General features: G+C 42.8%; 2 protein-coding genes across 3 annotated transcripts; both read left to right on the forward strand.

Moving 5' to 3' along the window:
* Positions 1-558: 558 nt before the first annotated feature.
* LOC139338690 (aquaporin-4-like) lies at positions 559-4,468 on the forward strand. Its single transcript, XM_070973934.1, has 5 exons — positions 559-665; positions 1,127-1,544; positions 1,645-1,809; positions 2,620-2,700; positions 3,557-4,468. The coding sequence occupies exons 1-5, from the start codon at positions 604-606 to the stop codon at positions 3,809-3,811; spliced, it is 981 nt and encodes a 326-aa protein (XP_070830035.1). The 5' UTR covers positions 559-603; the 3' UTR covers positions 3,812-4,468.
* A 6,830-nt stretch (positions 4,469-11,298) lies between these two features.
* On the forward strand, positions 11,299-24,434 carry LOC139339421 (BTB/POZ domain-containing protein KCTD1). Of its 2 annotated transcripts, none has more exons than XM_070975034.1 (5): positions 11,299-11,574; positions 17,832-18,010; positions 19,005-19,149; positions 20,840-21,145; positions 23,206-24,434. In XM_070975034.1, the coding sequence occupies exons 1-5, from the start codon at positions 11,566-11,568 to the stop codon at positions 23,365-23,367; spliced, it is 801 nt and encodes a 266-aa protein (XP_070831135.1). In that variant the 5' UTR covers positions 11,299-11,565; the 3' UTR covers positions 23,368-24,434. The 2 variants fall into 2 exon arrangements, with proteins under 2 accessions (XP_070831135.1, XP_070831134.1); XM_070975033.1 differs by lacking the exon at positions 11,299-11,574 and adding an exon at positions 16,248-16,990.
* Positions 24,435-28,000: the final 3,566 nt, after the last annotated feature.

A 28,000-nucleotide genomic window follows, 5' to 3' on the forward strand; every position in this document is an offset into this window, starting at 1 on the left:
TCTTTGTAAAATGATGGTGTTTTTTGTATGAAACATTTTTAATTCTAAAGTATGCAGAAGTATAAAAGTAGCACAAAATGGAAAAATTCAAGTAAAGTACAAAAACCTCTCAATAGAACTTACTGAAACGCTGACTTTTACTGCTTGATTGAATTTGTTTGTTTTTTTCCAATAAGGTCAGTTTAAAGTTTTTAAACTGACAAAAGTGTGCAGATTTTCCGCCTCATATTTGTGCTAACTTCTGCGTGTTTTCAAAGCCCTGATTTGACGAAGATGCTGAGGCTGACTGAGTCACTGTGCGGTGGCACTTTGAGCAACTGTGCTACTGTTTGCACAGCGAGCAAATCTCATGGCTCCTCCCCCTGAGCAGGCAGTTTAATTCCCGTGAGGTGATGCCTGGTTAGTAACTTAATAAAGCTGCTGGATGCAATCCCGGGGCACAATGTGTGGATCATGTTCGTCTGACAGACCCGCTCTCTGCTCCACTCCTGCACTCACACAGCCTGCTGCTCTCCTGTAAGTACTGCAGGTCACGGCCATTTCAACTTTTAGGTGTGATGAAGGGAGAGATGTCTCTGCTGGGTGAATAACTCACCAGGATTTATGAATGAAAACACATCACGCACAGTGGGGACAGAGAGAGGGAGAACATGTTATTGCATTTGGTAAGTTTTAGCCTTTTGACCTAGGAAAAGAAATGTCTGACAATATCAGTGCAGCTCCGTTGCCTTGGAGCTCTGCTGAACAAAATGTGATGATGTTTAATTTAAATTCTCAACGAGTAACTTCTTGAAGTTTTAATGAATGTAGATCATGTTCTGTTTGGCATTAATAGTCAAAAGATGCACATTTTTGCTCCACACTGTTTGAAGTTCAGTGACTGACAGCAATTAAACATTACATGCTTTGACTGTAAGTGTGATCATTTGCCCCTACACACAATGTTTAAAGAATGCTCTGTGTGGCATTTTGTGATGGAAAGTCACTGGCTTAAATCCCTAGTAGAGTTATAAATGTTGTGCCCAGAGGCAGCCATCCTGATAGGGTTCAGTACATTTCCAGCCACATGCACACACAAGGAATACATAAGTAGGCTAATCATTTTGCTCATTATTCTTTTTGCCAGGAGGTTCCTGTCCTGGTGTAACTGTCGGAGTATAATGGTGGCTTTTAAAGGCATCTGGACCAAGGACTTCTGGAGGGCTGTGTCTGGAGAATACCTGGCCACTCTCATCTTTGTCCTTCTCGGTCTGGGCTCCACCATCAACTGGGCTGCAGGGGAGGAAAAACCTCCCCCAGCTGACCTAGTCCTCATCTCCCTGTGCTTTGGCCTGAGCATCGCCACTATGGTGCAATGTTTCGGCCACATCAGCGGCGGACACATTAACCCAGCGGTCACTGCGGCCATGGTGGTGACTAGAAAGCTGAGCCTGGCGAAGGCGTTGTTCTATGTGGTGGCTCAGTGCCTTGGAGCTATCACAGGAGCTGGGATCCTCTACCTCGTCACGCCTGCTGCTGTCAGAGGGTCGCTCGGTGTGACCACGGTAACAGTCTGACCGTGTTCATTTTCACATTTGGGTTCGTCATATGTTTTCTCACAGTTCCGTTTGTTAAAGCTCATCAAGAAAATCCTCTTCTCCCAAGGTGAACTCCAACATCTCAGTAGGACACGGCCTTCTTGTGGAGCTCCTTATCACATTCGAGCTGGTCTTCACCGTCTTCGCCACTTGTGATCCCAAACGCACAGACCTAGGAGGCTCTGCTGGCCTTGCAATCGGCTTCGCTGTGGCTATTGGTCACTTATTTGCAGTAAGTACCTTCCAGTAAGTTAGATAAGCGATAGATATGAAAGGGCAGCTTGGGCAAGAAGGCTAGGAGAATATTTATAGCTGCTGTGCTCAAATAACTTCTCACCTTAAATTCTCATTACTCCAGCCAGATGGCGGCCAATTGGGTTATGTAGAAACAATTAAATATTTACACTGAATTTATATTCAGACAGTTGTATAAAAATCCAACTACAATTCATCAGCCTTATAAATAGTCTGCAACTCCATCTACATTTCAGCTGGCACCTCCTGTGCTCCCAACCCCAACAGCGAAGTACTGATTTAAAGATTCATCTCAAAGTCTTTTTAAATTCAACACAGCACATTGAAGAATTGTTGGACAAGACTGGTTCCAAACGCTCGCCTCTGCGGCATGCATTGAAGGCTGAAGCACCAATGCATCTTGAGAAAGAGCAGGTGCATTAAAGCATCTATTTTTCAATGTGTGATATTGTACCCTGCTCTCTGATTCACACCCACGTGCACATCTTTATTGGAGGCTGCCATCGCATAGCAACCAATCTCTGGGGGCTCCCTGAACCCTGCAGAGCAAATGAATGCACAGGGAAATAGATGTTATCTCTCACACTGCTCAACTGCTTTCTCCCTGGGTCTGCTTAGCAAATGCATATATACATACATTATGACTTACATTAGATACACTTTGCAGAATGTTCTGGAAGGCAAAGGCAATATTATACCTAAAAACACATCTCTGATGATGGCGTTATACAAAACTATGGTTTATATCACATTTAGACTGAAAACAATGCTGCTGTTTGTCTTCTAGATCCCTTATACAGGAGCCAGCATGAACCCTGCTCGATCCTTTGGGCCTGCAATGGTCACACTTAACTTCGAGAACCACTGGGTAAGAGATAACTTCCCTAAGAGGATAATCTTTCTTTCAGGAGTTTGCACGGACTGCATATGAACCAGTTGCTCCTGAGAATGGCTGGGACACTTTTTCTAGACATTTCTCTATGACCAAGTATCTGCACGTTAGCATAAAATAATCCCTCTGCTCAAATGTTACGTCATGGTGTCCAAGTGCTCTGAAATAATTAGCAGCAGCTTATGGTGGTTTTATTTTAATGTCCTGAAGAGGGCATGCTCCACCACAGTAGACTAGTATAGCATGTTGAAATCTGGTAAGGTCACATTTTCAGCCCCGTTGCCAGGACAGCAGAAACAGCTGTGACCTAAAGATACATTCAAAGAATAGTCTTTCACTTGTATGCATGAATGCAAGGAGAAAACCTTAAACCAGGTGCCCTGAGTGTTTATCAAGATCCTACACATGGCCCTTGCGTTTATGACTTCATCCAACAAAAGAAGTGCAGAGGAATTAGAAATTTGCAGCATTTTCACCACCTCCAGCTACATAATGAGATGTCACTGAACAAGGTGTAAAATAGCATTAGCTCTGAATTTTTGTACCCAGGCAATTACTTCCACTGAGCTATTTGCAGACAGCATGGTGTCATGTTGTGTGTGTGCACTGGGTGATGTGCTTGGCTTATAACACTGTCAGTAACTGTCAGTGTGGCTGATATCATGTTCAGAAGCGTCTTCTCTTGGTGGCAAATGCTTGATGCTTGATCTACCTGCCTCAGATGAAGAGCTGACCCTCTTTTCCCAGTCTTTCGCCTAACAGAGCAGGAAGGGTTGATAGCTTTGGCTGTGACGTTAATAATGAAATGCGATCATCTTGCTGTTTATGGTAGGTGTACTGGGTGGGACCCATTCTGGGGGGCATCCTGGCTGCTGGTCTGTATGAATATCTGTACTGCCCAGACCCTGAGGTAAAGAAGAGGCTGAAGCAGGTCTTTCAGAAGGACGCGGCAGGGAAATACAGGGAAGTGGAGACAGAGGACATTGCGATCAAGCCGGGCTCCATCCACACCATCTCTGATTTGGAGAAAACTGAGAAAAAAGATCCTTTCCAGGACTCGACAGGAGAAGTGCTGTCTTCAGTATGACTATCACGTGCACTGGAAATGGAGACCAATCTGTAGACCAGAATGACAGTCAAACTCATCCATCTAGAACCTGTCCCCTCATACAAAGACCTTATCCTCAAAGCAGAGTGTAATCTCTGCCCATGAGGCCTCACAGCCAGGCTGAATTACTCTCATTGTCATAAAGCTAATATGATGTTATGGCTCAGTCCCACAAACATCTACAACCTATTCAATACCACTCCTGAGGCCCTCCTTGAACGATTTAGCACCAGTGTTGGCGAGCAGCATGCAGTGCACGCTGCAGAATGACAGCCCGCAATACATTGTGTTAAAGAAATATCTGTAGGGTCAACCAATTATGTGGGGTCATCACGCTGAATTGGAGGACTGAAGAAGAAAATGCAGCCTTGTTATTTTTGGATTAGTGTCACATTTGGTTCATGTATTGCATATGGAACAACAGGAGAGATTTTCCTTGTGATCATTAAGCACATTACAGGTTCCAGGCAATGTAAGACAGCTCTGACAAGCTTTATTATCAGAGTTGTATTACAGTGCTCTCTATTTTCAGTGCATTCGTCAGGGGAAACAAGCAGCTCATCTTTATGGAAACACTGTGTTTAGTGTTTATGATGTCTATTCCTACATAATGGATTTATTTTTTCTATTTCATAAAACTGTGATATGTAGATGATTTTATCCTATAGATGTAGACTTCCTGTAAGAAATTTCTTATTTCTCAGTATGATTTGCTGTATTTCATACTTGACTGTTTAACTTATTGCTATTTTGTTGATCTGTGATTGATTATTTTGTGTTCAAACATTGCTCCTTTCTTGCTTTATGCTCACAATCTGCAAGTGATGAAGATAAAAAAGATATTATGGTGTAATAATAAAGCTTTTTTTTAATCCAAAATCATCAGCAATGAGTTCTCTTTTGCTTATTGATATATTTTGATACATGCAAACAGAATAGCTGCACAAATCTACATCTTCCTCACATTCACAAGAAATCTAGTGGCAAAGATGTCAATGCTTTTCACTTGAGTCAATTGTTTCTTGAAGTGGGAGCTGGTCACTGAGGAGGGAAAGGTTCCGATCAATGATGGACTGGCTCACCACCCTTAAGATTATGTCTCCCTATGGCCAGATAAATGTCCATGATGTGTGTTCCTTGTGAGTTAAGTCTCTAAGAATAGCCTCATGTAATCTCATTCCATCAGTGGGGAGCACAGGAAATAATACCACTGTGTGACACGAAATAGAGGCGATCTGTTATGTCTACACTTTAGTTCTTTTACTAAAAGAGCAGGTGCTATTCAATCTCTTTCTGTAATGTGGAGGAAATGATGGGGCCCGCTGATCCCATTGCATCCACAGAAGTTGTTGGTGCAACTACAGTGCCATTTTCAAGGCTGGAAGAAGGATAATTCAGATACTAAATCAAAATAGTTCTTACTCCTACGTGGACTAACTCACCCCATTTCAGCGTCTTCCCCAAGTTTTTATGTGTGACAACAGCATCACCTACTGGACATGCTGTGAATCACCTCATGTGGTCCCGTTTGTGTTTCTCCAGGGGAGGGCAGCCACGAGCCTTGGATGTACCGGTTGCACTGCGAATGTGGGTAAACGCAAGTCAGTTTTATTCATAAGTCTGAGCCACATTTCATTTGAAATTGGTCCAGGCCATTAATTCAGAACTACACAGGAGGATCAAGTGTTGCTGAGCCCTATAACTGGGACCCAGAGCTCAAACAGGAGCCTGAGCGAGTCAATACTAAAGCACCTTTTTATTTTCAACCTTGGCATGCTCAGCATTTTTACAATTTTGTGACAGAATTCTGATTTTCATCCAAGTTGTCTGAACAGAACTGCATTCTCAGTGCTTTGCTGTGTTAAAAGGTTGCCATTAGTGTGAAATTGTTAATGCTAACGAATGCTGTTCTTCAAGGCCTACTGGAGTTGAAAATGGACAGCATTGAATTTCTCAGCAGCACTATCCTTTACCTGCAGGCACGCTGCCTCTATCCCTTAAGGCTTCAGTGGCTCGAGGCCAGCACCCTCTCAGCTCCCCTTAATCATCTTTATAGCCTAAATAAATGAGTACATAAATCTGATGTTTCATGCATTGACTATTTCCTCTTGGGACAGACGATGGGGAATGGGCTCACTCGGTTGTGATTTATCAGCCCTTGCCCATCTGAAGATTAAATAGAGGAAGACAGGTGAGGAGAGCAGTCCCTGTTGGATTGGAAATTTGGCTTTGTTATGAATTTCATATTGGTGATGGGGAGTAAAATGTTAAAAAGTATTTAGAAGTAGCTTCTGTGCGCATACAGATCAAGATGTTGCTGAAATTCCTAGCGATGCATTTTCATCCACTTACATAAATGAGCAGATGCTGCAAAGTGCCAATCAAATCCTAAAATTTCATTAGAAAAATGTCAAACTTCCACAGGCTTGCTGCAGACACTTCAGTTAGGAAAAGGCAAATAAAAAGTGACAGCAAATAATAGACCAACGCTTTTCCAGCTGTCTGTTTGTTAACATCACGGCTTATCAACACGATGTTGAGCAGAAAACCGGTAATGCATGGATAGCCTTCACAGTGGCTGCCTCTATAATTCATTAATTTACATTCACATGCATTGCAAATACCAACAATGACTATATACTGGGAATATTGTCATAACTAGAGCCTCATTTGCACATCATACAGATGCCAGCAAAGAATATCTCAAAGTGCATCTCATGCTTATCTAACTGAGAACAGACAGATTTCTTGCGACTTGAAAATTCAGATTCTCAATTCCCAGCATACAACAGAAGGGGCAAAAGATAAAACACACACCTTAAAGATCATTAGCAAATAATATTTGGGGATTCATGAAGAAAAACAGTGTTAAACACTTGTTTAATAATTCATACTATAAACAAGAAAGTCTCCCACTTCCTTAATAATTTAGACGTAAGCTAATGTTGATTTATTCAGGAAGGTCTCTGCCACCAGCACCGCCTGGAGTGCCCAAATTTGAATTAAAGTAGGACAGTAGCAGGCGAGTCTGTAATAACATTTGTATAATTTTATTATTGCTCTGGGCTCAGTTCATTTCCTCCTCCAGTAGCTGCGTGAAATTGTTTGATTCTGGAAACTGCCTTGAGTCTGCGGCTCTGGGGTTGGAGGGTGGTACAGGAACAGGAAGGCATGCGACACTCTCTCTCTCTCTGTCTGATGCTGTCAGACACATAAACACAGACACACACAACCCCGCGTACACACACATTCACACAAGCAGAGAGAGAGAGAGATAAATAACTTTGTTATTCTGGGTTTTGTAATACTGTTACATTGGCTCACTTAATAACTCAAGCTGTCTTGAGAATATGATTGATATTCTCACTCACCTTGTCACTTATGATAAATATTTTACTGCATTTATGTGAGATGGCTCGGAAGCGGCCTAACTCATTCATTACATTATCAAATCATATAAATATGAGAGTTTGTGTTTGCGTCTTTTTCCGGTCGAGAGCTTTCTCTGGAATTTTAGTCAAAGAAATTCTCTTCTGCACTTCATGTGCAAAGAGTTTATTTGTAAAGAAGCTCATCTGATGAAATTCCAGCTTTTTGTAACTTTACTACTCTGAAATTTTTCATTTCAATTGGCCTATGAGGAAGAATTAAACTTCATAACCATTTGGATACTACTGTACTGTGATTTTGTTTACCAATGGTAGGACTATCGTTTCCAAAATGGTAATTTACAAAACTCTGATTACTCTAACACAAACAATCAAGTTTGGGAGGTATTAGCTCATGTAACACACACCTGAGACCCCGGTGGCTTTGACACAGGAAGGGAGGGTGGAGAAGTTCTGATTGGTTTCCTCGGGGCTCTGCTTCCAACTTCCCACCCGCACACATTCCCTCACTCCTCCTCCTCCCTTCCTCCTCCCCCTTCAATTCCTTTATGCAGAGCAGCCCAAACTGCAGTTTGATGAAACACATTTGTTTGACTTAACTCTTGCCTCGCCATCACGACTTAAATCTCAAAGGCGTTTCGGTGTAATGTGGCCCAACAGCAATTGGGTTAATGAGAGGATATATGTACAAGTGTGGGACTTGACCGGAGGAGCTGTTTTCCATTTGGGTTTGGTCCGCTTGTGTTATTAGGGAAACCTTTATTATTGTTGCCCTCTAGTGGGAACCATATAATAGGATTACATTTTATTAGAGCCTCCCAGCATTACCCAAGCAGCCCCCTCCTCTTGTCTCTCTTCCCCTCATAGTTGTGTCACTGACTCCTCCGTCCACTGTGGGTGGGATGGGTGGATCTGGGGCTGAAAGGGAAGCCAACGAATGGGGCTGCAAGTGATCCCACACAATGGGGATCCTCATCTTTTCATAGCTACACAAGAAGTGACCTGTCAACATAAAATGTTGGTTTTTGATCCCTTTTGTCACATAGAAAACTCTTTCATGAGCAGAGCAGACTGTCATGTGTGCCATGCTTGCACTGTAAGTTGTAATAACCTCTCAGACTTTGTGGAGCAGAGCATGAACAAAGACAAGGCGACGGTGAAGAGGGTTGTTGGTTGTCTTTACTGTTTGCTAAACCAAAACAAAGATGCCCCTGTCACATAATTACCACTGTTAATGTTTAGTCTCCCAGAGCCGTACCTGATGGTGCGACTTAGAGCATGAACGTAGCAACAGAGTCATTTCTCCAGAGCTAAATTTCACTGTGCCAAAGATAATATTTGATGAACAGCTCTGGCCTAAAACTGTGCAACCCTGCAGGGCAGATTGAGTCAGGCTCTGGAGCGGCTTCAGCACTTTCCCTTATCCATCCCACTCCCTTACATAACCACGGGCCATTAGAGGGGTGTGGCGAGTATTGCAGCAGTTATTAACATGGTCTGAGGCTAAACCAAGATCTTTCTTCATCCGCACAGACTGGTTTGCAAGGCCCAGCAAGGCATAGGTCAGTCAGAAGGTGCAAAAGTTGTTCACATGGTTAGCCATTTAAATACAGTATTAACTGACACTAGACATTAATGTCAAAGAAGTGTTTGAGTAAAGCAATATATTTGCTCCTAAATGTTTAAATAAACATTAAGTCGCCAAAAAGTCTGGAGATGTTTTTACTGTCAAACTAGTAGTGGTAATACAGAGTGTTCCTTTCAGTATTTAAATTGTGTCAGTTGTCACTGTTAAAGTGAAGTGACGTGACTTTTGCCAAACAGCGATGGCTTTGGCTAAGTGACAAGTAAAGGGATAATGCTAAATGTTAAAAGGCTGTGTAACAGTAGGCCAAGTAAAGACGGATGAAATGGACTGAGGGACGTTCGTTCCACACCAGTGTCTATGTCATGTTTGCTAACATTAGCCACCTTAAGCTACTGGTCATACCAGACCAAGTTAGGCTGTAGCTGCAAAACCCCTGAGTGTAATGAATTGATAAAGGGTGCACTTTATTGTTTATGAATGCAACTGTTGTAAGAGGAACAATGTGTTACATAATCTTGCTTGTGTTTAGTGTTTAAGTTATGACAGTACAGAAAACCGAATTAGCTTTCTGTGTGAAATTACTGCAGTGTCTGCAGCGAGCAGAATAAGTTTTCCAGGAGTCCTCTCTCCTTTCTCCAGTGTATGCATTTATAGCACGGTGATGTCATTCAGGCTAGGCAGTTGCTGTTTGGGGCAAACTCACATCTGCAACCAATCTGGATAATTTGTCCACCAAAATATGTTGCAGCCAGCCAGTGCTTGCCTGCCGTTGCTGCTGTAGCACTTTGTCAAGATCCAGTGAAAATGCAACCCTTTGTTTTGCACGGCTTTACACCACATGTATTCAAAGATCTACGTTGGTTAGTTTCAAGAACATCTGATGCATATTTTGAATACTGATGTGAGAGGATCCCATTATGAAAGGGCTCCATTTGTGTGGAAAATGGATAACGTATGGGATTTTAAGGCCTGGGGTGTTCTTTGTTCACTATAGTTTGTCAGACTAATGGCATAAAAATGTGTGTGTGTGTGTGTGTGTGTGTGTGTGTGTGTGTGTGTGTGTGTGTGTGTGTGTGTGTGTGTGTGTGTGTGTGTGTGTGTGTGTGTGTGTGTGTGTGTGTGTGTGTGTGTGCATGCGTAGCTGAGGCTTGGTGTATCGTGCGCCAGCCAGTAACCTCTGGGGCAAATAACTTCATCGTAACACTTAAATCCTGTGTTTGTTTTCCTGTGGGACATGCTGGTCAAAAAGTGGAAAGTTTAATGGTCCCTGGATCGGATGTGCGAGGCATAGCTGGCCCTTCCTCAAAAGCAATTCTGTTTATCATATACAAAAGATGATCTGAGACAGGAACTCTTTTGATGAGGAGAAGTGGAAAATGCTATTGTTTGTACGCTCACATCCATCAGTCACTGGTCCCTTTTCATGGCATTCTTATTCCTCTTGGATCCAGTTTTCTCCAAGGATGAACATTTGAACACACAGCCTGATTGTAAATATTTGCTTCAAATGGATGCTTTCTCTCATCATTTCTTATGTTTTTTTTTCTCTCTTTTAAAGTTGTTTGTTTTATTGTAATTTTGTTTTGCTTTCATAGTTGGGTAACGTTACAGTTACATGGCCAAATCGATTTGCTTTCATGGCTGCTGTGAAAAGCAGTTGCTCTGAACAGTAGGGGGCGCAGGAGCGGGTAGTTCAGCCTCTTTCCACTGTGTGCATGGCGTGAGGATGACTGTTGAGAATGTAAAGACATAATTCTGTGTCCAGATGTGCACAGAACAGCACTCTTGACTCATACAGAATAATTATCCATGTTCACATGAAGGACTTTTACAAAAGGAGAGACTTTAAACGTGTAATTCCTTTGCTGACTGCATCCCACAAGTAAATCTAAAAGCCTCAGAAGTGCCTCAATCTCCCTGAAATCATGCATGGTTGAACATTTGAAATGAGCTCGCACATCACCCCCAGGCACTGATTCAGACTTGATTGGGGCAAGGCAAGCTGCAAGTGCTTATTTATACAACTACGTCATTTGGAGGTTGTCCAAAGGGAGGAAAGCTGTAGAGATTACAAAGGAGAAACTGCAGAGTGAGAATTTCATTAACCACATTCCATTAATTTAATAAGTTGATTCCAGGCTCATCAACAAGTTGCCTGGTGCACATGCAGTGTGTATGGCATGTGTTAAAGAAGCAGACTAGATAGGTTAGATGTTTGAGAGGTGGAAGGGGAGAAAAAAAAAATCAAAGGACTCCACCAACAATCTATATAATTATCATCATCTGCTGCTTTCCCTCCCTGGCAAAGAAACACTCCATCCATTTGTAGCAATCGCCCGGGGGAACGTTACATCAAAACTAATCATAACGATTAAAATCAGCTTCTCTGCGAAAGGGAGGCAATAGGCAAGTTGGAGGCAGGAGGAGTGAGGGTGTTGTAAATGCTGAAAAAAAGATTTCTTTATTTGATTTTATAAAAACATAAACTCAACAAAGACTGAGGCACTGCTGCTGTGATCTCTTCCTTTGCTCGGAGTTTTATTCTGCAGATTGGTTTAGACTAGGGCAGAGACATGAGCTAATTGTATCCTGATCTTTGCCTTGAGGGGTTTCGGAGCCCTGGAGCAAGTATTCTCTGTATTTTGTTCTGTCTACCTTAGCCAAGCTATTGCATTTCTCACTGGTGTAGGAAGAGAAGCAGATCGTGGGCCAAATCGGAGGGAAAAGGTGCACAAAAAGATACTTTATGCCCCTCTATGTTTCAGGTAAGCGGAGATTTATTTGGTTTGCTATTATTTCCGTGGCTGGATGGACTGGGACATTGAGGCGCAGCAGCTTTTACGCATGTGCCAAACGATTCGAGCGGTACAGTTCTTATATTTAACCACTTCCTGGCTATTGTTCCATAGTTACCGTACATATCTGTCCGCGTGGCTACAATATACGAGGTTTTGGTACATCTGATCTAAACGAACGGCGGATTAGCCTGCGATCTTGTCGAGCAAATACTCTACTTGTCCACCGTGTGAATTCGCTCTTGGCGCGTTTCAGCTCCGAACACATCGCTGTCTCCGTGTCGCTGTTGCTGTATAACTTGCTCATAACTTACTGTAACGCGCGTTTGTCGTCTCCATGAAGATGTTTTTGGATCCAGTTTAGTCATGAAACTAAAACTGTTCTGTTTCCTGGCTGCCCCAGATCCTCTAATGAAAGACGCCATTGTGGAGTAATTTTGCCGCAGGCGTTTTTCGTATTCTGTTCGACAGGATGAGCCTTTATACGCGTCGATGCAGAATCTGCGAATCATCCTTTGATACAAGCCGTGCCCGCGTTAAGAGAATCATATTTACGTGAACGAAGACAAAGATAAGAGCTAATTTTGTCCTCTGCTCTTCTCTTGGCTCTCTGACCGCGCCGTGCGTAATCAACTCCAAGGTCCGACTGCGATTCGGCAAACATAGTTCACTAAGTAATATTCTGGACCTATTTCGCCTATACGACCCATATATTGTATAAATAAACATCTACTAAGGCTCATAAAGTTTATACAAAAATTATATTTTACATGCTGGACATACAACAGATTGTGCATTTGGTCATTGGGGTGTTTGTCCCCGCACTGCAGGGTGGAGGAGATTTAATTTCAATTTACTGAATGTTACATCATGAACAAAACCCTTTTAGTACAGGTCGCCTGTAGTGAGGACCAACACTCGGTTTCACCAGTTTAAGAGGGCGCAGGAATAAAGAGAAGAAGATTGAGATATTGGGTTGTCAGGACCGATCACTTGATGGCGCTGTGTTAACAAAACCCTACTACTTTACTGTATGCACACATCTGTACATCCGTTTCCCAGTCAAATTACCCTGAACAAACAGACTCTGATCTGGTAGAAGACAAATATTTAAAAGTCAGTGAGTTCTCATCACATTTACCAGACTGCATCATGAGTCCCAAGGTAGAGGTGCCGAGCATGTTAAATTCGAACTCTTTGGAGAAAACATTGTTCTAATATTTCATATTATGGCTCTGCCTCTCCTGTGCCCTGGGACAGATGGGCCTGTGCCAGTGAACATGCACCAACAGCCTGCAGCCACTGATCACACTTCCTTATCTGTGATGTCATGCTGATTTGCTGCTATAGTAACTCCACAAAGAATAATGTTGAAGTAAAACTACATGATTATGTGTTTCTGATAAGTATCAGAGCACCGCTGTGATATGTAACTGGCTTGGATTTAAAATGTGAAACTTTGAAACCGTTCAGATTGCCTCCCAGTCATTGCTGACAGAGTGGCTCGAGTTCTAGGACGTTGTTGATTGTGTGGACTCTCGAACGCAGATTGGATAACCGTGATCTAGAGGTTAAGAAGCAGTTCATTCAGAAAATCACATTTCTCTTAGCTCAGGAGCAGGTCAGGAGGGTCTCTTTGCTCTGCTAACTTTTTTCTTCTCAACAACCTCTTCATCCTTTCACTAAATGCCAAAGTTTTTTTTTTTTACACTGAACACATTTCTGCATTTATTACCACATTGTTGCAGAGCTTCAGCTGTTACTGAGAAATATTCTTTTGAGAAATGCAGTTGGCTTGAAGTTGAGACTTGCGAGGCTGACATGATGCAATCCAGTGGCGTGTCCACACTTTTTGGACTCGGGTGGCCAAAGTGGGGCACTGACTCATGCAGGGGTAGCATCTTGCAGTTTCTTACATTCTGGGTTTAAAATTGCTTTAAAGATAAATAGTCCAACCAATCACAACACACCAGAGTGGCACCATGCAAATAAAGTTTCCATACTTAATTCTTTAAGTTCTCAAATGTCTCCAAAAGTAGGCGACATGCAAAAGAAAACTGCACGGTCAAAAATATACTTCAAACATCTGTTTCCAGCGAAGGTCCTGCCTCTCACTGGGCTAATCACACTTGGGGTAGCCAATCAGATTTCAAGAGTGATCAGCCCCATCCTGCGGATATGCTCCAGATGTAAACCACAAATTATATTATACATGTCTCTGTATTAATACAAAAAAACCCCAAACAAAATATCATTATTGCGAAAAATTCTAATGCCAACATGTCACATGAAAGAAAACACTGACGACAATGTCCAAAGTTTTGTTGAAAAATTAAACGCTATTGTAGGTGTGGTACTGCTTGGACGCTGTGTGTGGTTAATTTCTAATCCGTTTCTAGAATTCAAAGTGAGACACACCTGACCAGACAACCAGCCCACAGTATTCACCCAGGCCGTTCTGTTCCAACAATCTCACTACCTGTTATTTCTCTGCCTTCAGAGGCGGCAGTGACTGAAGTTAACCCAAAGTCTGTAGTTGTCTGTGTGTGGACATTTGAAACAAATGGCCGTGGGCAACAAAGCAGAGACAACCCATCCAGATTATGTAAATACCAGTCTGCCTGCCTCGAACTGAATGTTAATGCTCTGATCTGAAATGCTAATTGTGTCTTGTGCGATATGTTGAAACACTGAAGAGCTGCATTGTGGGATGGAAAATTGAAAGCTAGTTTGTTGCTGGTGTTGATCCCAACAGGCCCTTTGATTATAGCAATATCAGACAGATACTTGCCTCTTAAGTTTTAGGAGCATTTGCGAGTAATGCCCAGCATTAGCTTATTAAAGACACGAATAGAGTTGCGGTGTTTGTTGCTTGAGTTAGACCAAAGATGTTAAAATGATGATTTTGCATGAAAGACCAGTGATGGAAAACAACAGGAGTAACTGGAGCAGCCAAAGAACTCCAGGCTTTGATGCACTGTGCCTGTTTTAGATTTGTTTGTGCATACTGTGGTGCAACAAAATTACACAAGCTGGGTAAACGAGCAAATTCCCTAAACACATACGTTTCGACTTGTTTCACAAAGGCTGGAAACTTTGGGAACACGTCTGCAAACAGCGTCGCATGGGAGACTTTTGTAGCAATGTGCCAAATTGAAAATGGCAACAGGTAGGAGAAGTGTGCTGGTGTGTAAGGAAGGTCTGCTGTGCGCATCTGGAGCTGAAGGCTGATACATGAGCATCAGCGATCAGTCCCCCATCGCATGCTCACTGATGGACTGTGAGGACGTGACCTTTGAACTGTCCTTGAGGTAAAAAAACATCACAGACAGAGGTGTGATGTGGACATCAGTCCGAGAAAATGTCCACGTGCACGCACATATCTTTACCTCCGAGAAGTCAGAGTGATTTTGTGATATAAGAGTTTATTCCCACAACCTGCTACCCCCTTCCACCTCCCACCCACCCAACCACCCGTTCTCTTTCACTCTCTCTTCTCTCTCCCCTGCAATTTTCCATAATGCCTTACAGATTTTACACTCAATCCACCTTTGCGATGACAAGGCTTTGAGGAAATCCAATTCCACCAAGCTGTTTTCAGAACTTACTCTCCACAGGCACACAGTCGCTCTCACACTCACTCACTCACACACACACACACACACACACACACACACACACACACACACACACACACACACACACACACACACACACCATCTCCACAAATTAGTCAGGGAACAAATTACCTGCATTCTGAGTGTGATCCCACGCACTTTGCCGGCTGCCTTACACAGGTCCCCTTTTGAAGAGCAGCCATGTGATTTCTCTCTCTTTTGCCCTGCAGGCCCCTTTGCCTTCTGCGAGGGATTCTGGAGTTGAATTTTAAAACTATGTATGGCTGCTGCCTGCGCTTATCAGCGCGTGCACAAGCGGCATGCAAATCAGACCGGGATCACACACCACATTGGAGGCCTACACTCAAAGGCAAGCTTAATTGCTAATTGGGTATCTAGGTGTGAAACTCGCACTGCCAATGAGAAGCAGGAGTGTGGATGTTTTAAGGCCAGTGGTTGAACTAATTAATTTTAATCTGAATGTTATTAAAATTTGTGGATTCCCTGCATTTTCTATGAAAAAAACAGCCCAGGAGAGTGCTGTGGCAGTACTTTTAAGAGCAATTGGACATGTTGTGGTCTGGTTTTATACTCCATGAAGTCATTAGCGTGGTGGTTTTGCAATGCTGATGTTGTCATCGGCAGTGGTGTTTGCACGCTGCAGCCATCATACAGTAACTCTGAGATATTTGTCAGGAGTTCAGCCCATGAGAAACTGATGAAGAAGATGTTAGAAGTGTTCTCGTGTTCTCTGAGGGCCAGCCTGCTGTGTTGGAGGAATGTGATGTGGTACTTGAGCTGTGTCTTTCTTCGTGCACATAAAGGGCACTTAATATATTATTAATTTCCTGTGCAAATGACAAGAGTGTTTACTACACTCCATCATTGCGTCTGGGTGACTGAAAATGTTATTACTGGTTGCTTTTGTGTGATTGGAACGATCATCAGCAGTCAGGCGCCCATGAGTGATGTGTGTGTTTGTGGGTGGAGGGTGTTAAAGGGCCATTTTTGTCCAGGTGGTTGAGTGGGTTGGTCACCGTTTGGGGGTCTTTCACTGTACTTTGGACTGTGTGGGTCTGTTGTGTTGAAGGAGGGTTTGAGCAAAACTGCTGCTGAACAGTGGGCATCAGGAGGAGGGTGACCGCGCGCAGACACTCTGCTCCAAAAGGGCAAAGGCCAGCTGTGACAGGTCCAGATGTGTGCGTCGACCCGACTCGCATAACCAGACGATCTTTTTTTTTTTCTTTTTTTTTTTTTCTTGGGCACCATTTATTTTATTCTGAAAATGCGGCACACATACCTGCCACTGAAACAGCGACAGCCCAAAAGAGCCGCAGGCGCTACAATGCTAATGTTGTCGGGGGCTTTGACTTCTCCCAGCCATTGCAAAGAAGCTGCTCCGTGTGACAGCAACGGCGCCGCTCTTCCCCCGGTGTTCGCTACCCCGCTTTTCACGCCTCTCCACGTTTGGCACAAGTGTGCGGGAAAAAGCCGGCCGCGTCTTATCTGTTCACCTTAAAGTCTGCGCTGTCATGGACGAAACGGACATCATGGACTTAACGCATCAAAAAGCGAGAAAGCGACCGCGTCCAATCAATTCCGTGGATGAGTCCGTGCACGCTTCCCTCAAACGGCTCCCGATCCGAGCGGCGGAGTGCAGGGAGCCCTCACTCATGTTCGCAGTCAGGGGAGAGCCTGTTCCCGCAGCGTCTCTCAAGCAAAATGACCACTCGGTGACTTCCTCTCCAACCACAGTGATGCCGGCGCAGGTAAACGCGTAAAGTCCGATATTGTGTGTGAGGGGAAAAAAGAGAAATTACTGTCAGACTCGGGGTCGAACTGTCACTTTTGTTGGAGGAGCGACGTGAGAGACACTTCGGTTTTATTGCTTGCTGTGTGTGTTTGTGTGTGAATGGATTGTCTTCCTGCTGTCCTTAAATGTAGAGTGCGCACTATTGTCACGATATTTGAATATCACGCACGCTCATCACACTCTGCTGCTTTAATTTACTGTTAAGCCAGTTGAAATCATGTGCAGAATACGTTATATCGAACTGCACAGTAACCCTCAGTGACTGAGATGTTTCAGGCACTACAGTATTTCCTCCCATCTTCACTCGGGGTCTAAAACTTTTCAGGGTAAAGTCATTTTCTTCTGAGAGCTTAACAGAAATGATCTGCTAATGGTGTTTGTAGGTTAACAGGAGACAATTTCTCCAAATCCTATTACAGTGTTCAAATCAAGAGTCATTATTGCTCATTTCCAAGACTATGAGATTGATGCTCCAAATTAATTTGGTTTTGGAGATTATGGCCCACAGGAGTGGTTGCTTGTGGATTGTGGCAACATTCAGGTCAAGGTCAGGCTGCTCTAACTTACAGAGAGGAAAATCTTCTCTTTCACTCCTGACTGTGGAGTGTGTTATGTTACAGAAATATTAAGATGGATGTGTTCAATCACTTGATTTAAAATGTTCAAATTCTTTATCACCATCCCCTCTGTGGTTGTATTTTTCATCTTTAATAGCCCATCTTGATCCACATAAGAAAACAGATATCTTCTCATCTGTTTCTACTACCTGTGTTATAATATTTTGTTGCATTTTACAGGATAATCGCTCCAGCATGTCCAGGCCCATGATCACACGATCACCGGTGTCTCCCTTGAGTAACCAGGGCATCCCAACACCTGCACAGCTCACCAAGTCCAATGCCCCTGTGCACATTGATGTGGGAGGACACATGTACACCAGCAGCCTGGCCACCTTAACAAAATTCCCAGAATCCCGGTGAGTCTGCTGTACAGTGCATCTGTATTTTAAGTGTGAGATGGAGAGAAAGTTTGTGTTTTTTTGGCCAGCAGTGAATGTTTGTGTCTTGTATTTTGCTTGAAACAGAGAGGGAGCTTGTGTGTTATAGGGAGTTTCTGTTGGAGTCAGATGTGTTTATCAGCGTCAGAATGTCACCCTGTGACATTAAACAGTCAAATGTCACATCTCTTCAAATCACAAAAATATCTCATGGATGCACTTGGTGGAGAGAAACTGAGTATATATGAAATGTTTACTCCTGTCAAAAAAAATAAAAATAAAAATCTGCAGTATCAGTCGCTTTTGGATTTGTCAGGTAGCATCACAGAATGTTCCCTTGTGTAGTCCACAGTTATTTTGAGCGATAAACAATTTGTAGGAGCTTCAAGTGCCCGATGCAGTACACAGACAAAAGCAACTTGGTTATTCTGGCAGATGTCACAGCAGAAGTAAAGGGCCAAAGGGCATGGGGCCATCTGGAGGCTGGGAGGCCGCACTGTCGCTCCGAGCCCGGGCCCCAGGGTGACTGGCACCCAGCCTCAGGCAACCAACTACCAGCTGGCCCTGACCTTTTCAGACCACCTCTGTTTTTAATCTTTTCTTTCTTCCCGTCTCTCTTCATTGCTGATGCGTGCATTGAGCTCGGTAATGTGCGCATGTCTGTGCGAAGGTGTGAAAAACATTTCAGAGCTTGAGAAAATGAGTGAGTCACATCCCTTTGCACATGCTCTTGCCTCACTGTATCATTTTTGCCTCGGTCTCTTTCTTTTTTTTGCTATCCCTTTCCTCCCACCATGCAAGAAGTAGGAAACAGAGACATAACCTCAAGAGGAGTATATAGATAATGAACTGAATCTGAACTTTTGCATGCAAAAACCAAGTAAGATTGCAAATGTTGACATGTTGTCCCCTCTTCCTCCCTCCTTGCCACCCTCTCTGCCTAACCCACCACCCCTCCCCTCTCTGTGGGTAGAATTGGTCGTCTCTTTGATGGCACAGAGCCTATAGTCCTGGACAGCCTGAAGCAGCACTACTTCATTGACAGGGATGGACACATGTTCCGCTACATCCTCAACTTCCTCAGGACGTCCAAGCTCCTCATCCCAGACGACTTCAAAGTGAGTGGATGTCCATCCTAGAAACTGTAAAGTCCCATCAGCCAGTCAGCAGTCCTGCAACTTAGCACACACAATGAATGCTAAGGCCGTGGAATGCCTTTGGTCCCTGGTCCGCCTTGAATTGCTGAAAACGGTTCCCATGCAGGAGACAAAATATCAGGGCAAACAAAGCTCAATCATAATGCATTTGCTCATCGTGAGATGCAGTTTGCTCGCCCCGCAGCTATTAGCGGCCACAAATTCTTTGGGATATGTGAGGAAAACAATAAGCTTGCGTCGAGACAAATAAATAAATGCAGTGGCGCCAATGACCGCATTGCATGTGCTAGATTTCTCCAGCGCTCTACATTCTCATGCCAAGTGTCCATCCAGGGTGAGACTCACTGTATGTGACACATTAGCATTCCTTCTTCTTCCTCTTTTTTTTTTTACTCTTATGTGTCATTTAGTCAGTAATTACTTAACTTGCCCTGGGAGAAAACAAATAACCACATTATCTGATGGACTGTCCACAGTGTGACTCAATCAGTGGAAAGTATGTCAGTTAAAATAAGCAAAGACAAAAGACAGGCTGAAGTTCAGGCTGAGGCCACGTTCACATTGGGTAGATTTTGAGAGAAGCATGAGAAAACTTGATTGTGGTGCTATTCAGGCCCTGCAGTCCTGCGAGTAAAGGATCTGCTCCTCTACCCCACGCAACCCTGTGCTACACGTCGCACTACATCTCCTCTGCTTCGTTATGGTTTATTGCTCGTTCATGTAGAACAGTGGTTTTCAAAGTTCTTTGTTGTTTTTGTTCTGGTTTGGATCCAGATTAAAAAGAAAACTACAACCTTAAACTGATTAGCTCATTCTGTTTTTGGTTATATTGTTCTCTAGTATAGCAAGATGTACTGTCTGCTGCATTTAGGCTACCAGCTTCCTCTAAGTCACTTCAGTCCACCTTAAAAGGTAGGAGGAAGTATCTTTGTCCAATATATGTACAATATGGGTTTTGTAGGATTGCTTAAGGGAATTCCTGAGGTTTATGTAAAAAAAAAAAAAAAGACTAAAGAAGAAAGACTATGGGCTATTTTTGTTTCTGTAAATAAACAAATGCAAACTAGAATGCTGTTTCCCAGATTTAGAGTAATGATTCTGACATAGCTGGAAGTATGTTGCAAAGTTTTTGGCCAATCATAATCTTTCCAGTTTTGACCTCAGCACCCAGCACGAGTCACACACTGTTCCTGTTTTATGATTCTATTCAATATACAGCATTTTGACAGCCTGTAAACCCTGACAGTTCTTTGTGTGGTAAATATATCCAATTATTCTATAGTTCATCCTCAGATTTGAGTCAAGCATCAAAAATGTCACTAGATTAATATTAAACTACACTCGAATGACCTTTAAATGTAATCCCTTTTTAAATGTTGTTTGGGCATCTCTGTGTTTAGACAGTGAAGGGCTGACAGGAAAAGAGGGATTACTTGACCACTGTCTTAAACCTGTAGGCCACCAGAGGCCACAAGCCTGTTCTTTAAAAATAATTAAGTTTCATGATGAAGGCTTGTTCCTTAACCCTGGTAAAACATACATAAACAGAATTACCATATCAAGCCACACATTCAAAATATACAGTTTAACAATTTGTTAAAGGAAGTGATTTCGCATTTGAAGTCAACGCCCTTTGTCCCGTCTCCTTCAGGACTACAGTCTGCTGTACGAGGAGGCACGATACTTCCAGCTGCAGCCCATGCTCGCCGAGCTGGAGCGCTGGCGCCAGGACCAGGAGCTGAGCCGGGTGTCACGCCCCTGCGAGTGTCTGGTGGTACGTGTTGCGCCCGACCTGGGCGAGAGGATCACGCTCAGCGGCGACAAGGCCCTAATTGAGGACGTGTTTCCAGAAATCGGAGACGTCATGTGCAACTCTGTCAATGCTGGCTGGAACCATGACTCCACGCACGTCATCCGCTTCCCACTTAATGGGTACTGCCACCTCAACTCTGTCCAGGTAATGGGAACAGCTGGCTGCTCATGGGTGTATTGTCATGTGTACTGAGCGTTTTATTTATCAAAGGTTAGATGAAGTTATGATTTTCTATATTTTTCCATTCGATTGTGTGCCCAAGGAACTGACTGAGGTGATGATCTGTTCATTCAACTCCTTTTCATCTGCTGTTACACTGTATACTTTTATAATTTTACTGATGTCAGACTCCAAAATCTTATCTTTTTTTCTTTTAAATCTAATCGAATCACAAGAACAGCCTCGCAGAAAAATTAGTTCTTTGATGAGTTCATCAAAGTATCAATTTAACAAGCCATCATTACACAAGTCCACCACCATCTTTACTTTTCTGTGATCTGACCAGAATAATGATTTCGTCTTTGGCGGGTGGGCGATCAGCTTTAATATCACGCATCCCTTTGCAGCACTCATAATATGGTCCTCACATCTTACCCATTTGCCCGCTGTGTTCCATGCAGATGAAAACCTTTAGAGCTGATTCCATAAGTCATTTTGATTGTAGACATCAGTACCAACCTGCAGAAAAGCATCAATAAATGGGTTAATGGTGGATTTCAAGCCATTAAAGGAAGGAATAGCTGACTCCTTGAGTCATGGTGGAGAGTCACATGAAAACTGAGGGGAAACTGGCTGACAGTAAGAGGAAGTGGGCAATTCAAGATGCAGGGAAACACTTCAGTTGACATAAAGTGATGCGGTTTGCTGGATCAATGCTAAATTTAAAGAAATAATAAAACCAAGCAGCTCCTCATTGTTTTGTATGTAACATGCAGGAAATCAGCCAGTCAAGCTGGGAGAGGCTGTGCAGGCTGTTCTGGTTACATCAACATAAAACAAAGGTAGAAAAGTAGTCTTGCCATATAAGGTTGTTTTTGTTAATCAAAGACAGCCTTTACTGTCATGTCATGGGGATGACAGGATTCTATACTTGTAAGACTGACACTAGAAAGCTTAAATTCATCTTTTATACTCAGCATGCATTTGGCAATATTGCATTTCCCTGATTATATATTGACATTCCACTAATTCATTGATGGTAAATTCCTCAGATACGCATCAATAAATGATGGAGGAGAGGCATATTTGAAAAGATTTCCAACTGATTTGGACTGTGTCTCCATCTGAGGAAGTCAAATCTCCATCTCCCTCCCAAAAACACACAAACAAACCCGTCTCTGAAGTGTGTGAGTCGTGGAGAGCAAGCAAGAGAGTGAGCATGCTCCCTGGCAGGTTGTCCCCAGGCAGGGCCCATAATCCTGTTTGGTTATTAAAGCACGCCGGCGGTGGATGCTGTATCTGCGGCTAATGGAGGCAGGGCGGGGGTTTTGAGAGAAGGAAGGGGGGCAGAGAGAGCTGCCAGCAGTAGGGGGACCTTTGTAGTTTTGGCGGAGGCTTGGGCCTGGGGGCTGGGGGAGACATGGGGAGAGGGGGTTTTGCTGAGCAGTCCACATTGAGCCAAGTGGCAGAGAGAAAGCCTCACTGCTCCCTGGGGCCTCTTCGATGGAATGTGATCCTACAGCCCCCCCGGACACGTCTGTAGATGTCTGCAAGGCTGCGAGATCGGGAACGGCTACACACACACACATACGCAGACGTACACACATAAACACCAGAAAACAATGAAAATGAGGCGAAATGAGAGGCTCTTCGTTTTTGTGAAAGTCTCATCCAATTTCCCGTCACAGGGCGTATGTTGCTGCAGCTTACTCCCAAAGCTGTTTCCAATGCTAGACGTTGCACTAACTCAGCAGCACATAACTAGAAGAGTTCTGCATGATTCTGTGCTTTCTATTTTGCAGTAGTCAGCAAAAGGTCAGAGGTTATGTCAGTGTTTTAGCATCACAATGTATGACGACTGGTAGACCTCCATGAATGATGTGTCAGGCAGCTTGATTAGCAAGTTGACACTGACTCTCAGAGATATGTGAGCAAGCACTGCCTGTCACTGCAGTGCTAATAGGGGATGCTAATGATGCTCTGTGATCGACATCCTGTTTGGCCACTGAAATCTTCCTCCTTCTACCCCATTCCGCCTCTCGCAGGTTCTAGAGCGTCTGCAACAGCGTGGCTTCGAGATCGCCGGCTCCTGTGGCGGAGGTGTGGACTCATCCCAATTCAGCGAGTACGTCCTGAGGAGGGAACTGAGGAGGACAAGTCAGCGAGGATCCAATTCAAACAGGATAAAGCAGGAGCAGCTGGACTAGAAACCTCCCGAGCAGTAGGAGGTGCTAGACTTTTCTGTGGCAGCCAAACGCTCGATGCTGCAGAGCTCTGTGGACTCTGTTTTTCTTCGTTTCCTTGTTGATGTTTTTGTTTTCTTAAACTTGAGAACCATCTAGAGAATAACAATGAGGTGCAACAGGAGATTTTTTTGCCATAAGAAGATACAAGACGTTTGATAAGTTTGAGATTGCAAGGACATTTGTGATTGTCTAGCCCCCATAAGCCAATTTAAAAAGGATTTATATACGCTGGATCCCCAAACAAAGTTTGTTTTAAAACTTAGAGCCTACATTAGGTTGAATATGATTTCTATTATACCCATATAAATTAAAAAGGCTTTTATTGCTGATGTAGTATGTTGCATAGCTTGTCACCAGTGACTTGATTTTGTTGTCTCACTGGCAAATTGGCTAAGTCTGTTTTTATCCCTCGCTGTAAAAAGGTCACTAATGTGTTGCTTACAGTACAGAATGTCTCAGTTGTCATAAACCGTTAGTTTCAACAAAGCATCTTTTTTCACAGTTAACATGGTGTTGAATATTGTGATACCAATGAAGTGTTTTTTACTTTAATGGAAGTTATTTTGTTGCATTATGCCATAAAATATAGTTGACATCAGTATAATCAAAATTAAACATCAAAGACAATTCTATACACAGTAAAGAAAAGGATTTAGTAAATTATTATGTCACACCATTTGCCTCACTGGGGAGTATGAGCTACTAACCCCCATGTGCTAACTTGGGAATTATTAAATTGGATCATAATACTCCTCTGAGTCATGACCTGTAAATTTTTTCATTGTATATGTGTTTGTGTTTTTTACATCAAATCTTTTTAAATCAAATTTGTTGCCTCAGACATGACTGAACAGATTAAATCTTATTGTATTACAGTACCCACTCCAAGATCACTTTTACTTGTAGCACATATTGATATGAAGTTGGATATAAAGTATTTCTAAGATGACTGACCCACCTACGCTCCCTAGATTTGAGTAAAGAGGAATGTAGCAAAAAATGTGAAATAAATCTCAACTAAAGTTGTCATGGTGTCTGTTCGCTGTTTTTACATTGCTGCAGGGACTGCTTTCACGTCTGTGCCCAGCGTTGCATTTCAAGCACAGTGGTGAAAGACTAATTCCTTAAATTTAAATTTACTGCATCTACCTCACCTCTTAAGGTTCTTTCAAACATCCTGAATGCATTCAGTGGCAAACAAGAAGCTTTTACATTATGTAGTGTTTTATAGCACACTACAACCAGAGAGGTAAAGCTAACTTTACCAAGGAAATATTGTACCTTGGAGGATTTATGCTGGTGCATCAGTGACTACATGGGGCATTCTTTACTTAGTTATATTGAATGGAGCCGACTTCTCCACGCAAGTCCTGTCAGTTGTGCTTCCACATATCCCTGCAGGGCCAAAATCCAAAGTGAAATCCCACACGGAGCCCTGTCGTCTTGTCTTCATCCCTTTTGGCAGAATCTCCACTTTCTTTGGCTATCTACGGTTTATGCTATATGTCTCCCTTTCAGGCCTCTTTGCCCTAGATTCCCTTTTGACTGACTGTTATTCTCATAGGCTAGAGGTGCAACTGTGAGTGCTACACAGCAACGCTTTGCTCTCAATCATCAAATCAAAACATCAGTGCCCGTGTAATGACGAACTATTCGTGGAGCGGGTATCAAACATATTTAGCCTCAGTTAAAACTGCTGGAGTCCGCAGGCTTGAAATGTGTTAAACTCAGCATTCATGTGTTGAAGGTGATTTATCGTGGATGATTCATCTTTTTTAACAAATTGAAATATATAATCATTCCAATGTGCAATCTACAGAGCCATACAAATTCTGAGTAATGATCATTTCAAAAGAGCAAAATAAATATTTAAAACAGGTCACTTTCATTAACTTCCAAAGATTTTACAAGGGTAGTCTGACATGGAGAAAATACACTCACTCTCTGTCTTGTCTGAGAGTTAAATGAGAAGATTGATACCGCTCTCATGCCTGTACAATATAGAGCTACAGCCAGCAGCCACCTAGCTTAGCTTAGCACAAAAACTGTAAAACCACAGTCATTTTTACAAATAAAGCAAATTTACCTATAAATATTGAGCTCTGAAGGTGCTGGTAGACAGATTTTGCTGCCTTTGTGCAGAGCCAGCCCCTGTTTTCAGTCTTTGTGCTAAGCTAAGCTAACAGGCTGCTGGCTGTAGCTTTTTATTTGTTGCACAGACATGAGAGTGATATCGATCTGATCATTTAACTCTCAGCAAGAAAGTGAATAAGAGTATTTCTAGAATACTAGCTATCTAACTAGCGTAGCAAATGTGTTTTGGCTACATGAGCCTGAACAGAAGGCCATAAAAAACAGGCATTGTTTTCCTAAACTAAAATGTTGTTCAGGGTGGTGTAAGAGGGAGAATGAACATGTGTTTAGCTTCAAATCCAGCCCTGCTTTTTCTGCACCCTATGTGATTTTTAAGTTTACCTGTGGGGCAGCCTGAGTATAATGAGACCCTGTCCAGCCCTATCTCTTCTCACTTCCTGGATTCACTTGAAAAGGAATTAGAGATATCCTCCTCACAGCCTGTTGGAGAAAAGATGAATGGTATTAAGAAACTGACTTCCAGTCCTTTAGAGGACAGGGGTTCTGAGGAGAATAAAGCAATTTGAGATCCTCCTCTCCTCTGTGCTGTGTCTGTGATCATGTCTCTCTCACTCGCTTTCTCTCTAGTGATTATTTCCAGTCATCAAAAGGCAGAGTAGGGCCTGGAGAAAGTGGCCGTGGCCATCTTTCCCTCGCTCCCCAGGCTCTGCTTACTCACCGCAAGTGAAGGTCAGTGGATGGACTCATTCACCTCGTCTTCAAATCAGCAGCCCTCTCAGTGCTCAGTTCATACGGCACTGTGCAAGCAGTGGCTACAGTTCCTAATGAAGGTCCTAACTAAATACACTTATTAGATGATATACTTTGTACTCTGGACTTGGTCTCATTCTATTTGCAGTCCTCTCTCTTGTTCTGTGTTGATCTGTAGGTAATATTCTGTGCTGTAGGTGCCTCCTACCTTTATTGAAAAAGCCTCTTGGCCATTTTATGCCAGCAAGATAATTATAAATGTAACCCGTGGCAAAAAAGCAAAACACAACTCCCACATCTCTCCCTTGCCATTTCTCTCTCTCTCTCTCTCTCTCTCTCTCTCTCTCTCTCTCTCTCTCTCTCTCTCTCTCTCTCTCTCTCTCTCTCTCTCTCTCTCACCCTCTCTCCCTCCCTTCCTCCCCCTCCCTGTGCCTCGGGAGCTGATTTCAAATTTTCAAAGATATCTCATAGTGAGGCTGTGAGATTGAAGGCTCATAAATACCTTTATTATAATATAATGGCCACATATTTCTAGCAATTATTTCTAGTGGAAAAATTAGTTCATCTGTGTGATGAATGCCTGCACAGTTTTGGGCTTTAAATGTTCCAAGATGGACAATCGCTGGTAGGATAATATCTCAAATGGACGCTCGCTATAGTAGAATAATATGTCACAGTGGCTTTGCTTAAGTCACAGAAATTCAAGTCTTAGTGTAAAATGGAGCCAGTCTAAAGACAGAAAGTGGAGCTCAGCACCTGTGCTGATGGGTTCTGGGCTTGAACTTGTTTGGGAAGAAGGCTGTATGCAATCAAGAAATCCTTGTTACTTTTGTTTCTGCAAAACCATATTAACACATAATCCTTAACGTCCCCCAAGTTTTTGATTTTGTAGGAGCCCAAGGCAACTTGTAATAATCCACTTTTAATGTATAACAGATTTTAACCCAGTAAGCTTTGATAAGTTTCATGGTGGTTTTGTCAGCTCAGCCGTACAAGATGTTTTGGCAGCAGCGGTTTCCTGGATAGTGAAGCAACAATGGAGGTGGATGGTTGGTGACAAAAAGCCAACAAGAGCCTTTTTCCATTTTAAATTGACATATTTTCAAATTTTCAAACATAGTTTCTGTGACTCCTCCAAAATTGTTTTTTCGTACTATGAAATTTAAAAGAGTACTGTCATGATGTGGTATTGCACTTCCATAACACAGGGGGATTTGCAGTTAAAAAAGAAGGTTACTGTCAGCAGAACCTGAGATGGTCTGATGTCTAGCTCCTTGTAAGGTTCATGCTCTAAAAATACTGGATCTTACACTTCCCATAATATTAGCAAGACTATAAGTCTCTGCAGCCATGCTGGTGCCTCTGTGAGACTGTGCTTAGACGCAGTGTTGCTTTGAGCTAAATGCTAATGTCAAGATGCTAGCATGCCCACAATGGCAATGCAAACAGTTCATCGGATACAGAGTTTATCATTGTAGTTGAGTGTGTTAGTATGCTCACATGCAAATTTGTTTTTTGTTTTGTTTTGTTTTTTTAAAGTGCAGCTGAAGCTGATGGGACTGTCAGCTTTGCAGATAATTGGTCATACATCAAAGTAGTGGACAAAGTGAAATGATCGAATGATAGCACTGGATGAAAAGTCAGGATCACCGAAGTTATTGCAATTCATCCTGAGGGGATATTTATAGGAAATTTCTTGGCAATCCATCCTGTAGCTGTAGAGACATTTCACTCAAAACCATAGAAGTTA

The sequence above is a fragment of the Chaetodon trifascialis genome, chromosome 11 (assembly GCF_039877785.1).
Source record: "Chaetodon trifascialis isolate fChaTrf1 chromosome 11, fChaTrf1.hap1, whole genome shotgun sequence".
Lineage (NCBI taxonomy): Eukaryota > Metazoa > Chordata > Actinopteri > Chaetodontiformes > Chaetodontidae > Chaetodon > Chaetodon trifascialis.

Bases quoted from the DNA above. Each gene is read 5' to 3' on its own strand.
- LOC139338690 (XM_070973934.1), top strand. From the start codon at position 604: ATGAATGAAAACACATCACGCACAGTGGGGACAGAGAGAGGGAGAACA. The intron at 1,810-2,619 runs GTAAGTACCTTC...TTTGTCTTCTAG, and splicing joins CTATTGGTCACTTATTTGCA to ATCCCTTATACAGGAGCCAG. The intron at 2,701-3,556 runs GTAAGAGATAAC...TGTTTATGGTAG, and splicing joins TTAACTTCGAGAACCACTGG to GTGTACTGGGTGGGACCCAT.
- LOC139339421 (XM_070975033.1), top strand. From the start codon at position 16,754: ATGGACGAAACGGACATCATGGACTTAACGCATCAAAAAGCGAGAAAG. The intron at 19,150-20,839 runs GTGAGTGGATGT...CGTCTCCTTCAG, and splicing joins TCATCCCAGACGACTTCAAA to GACTACAGTCTGCTGTACGA. The intron at 21,146-23,205 runs GTAATGGGAACA...CGCCTCTCGCAG, and splicing joins GCCACCTCAACTCTGTCCAG to GTTCTAGAGCGTCTGCAACA.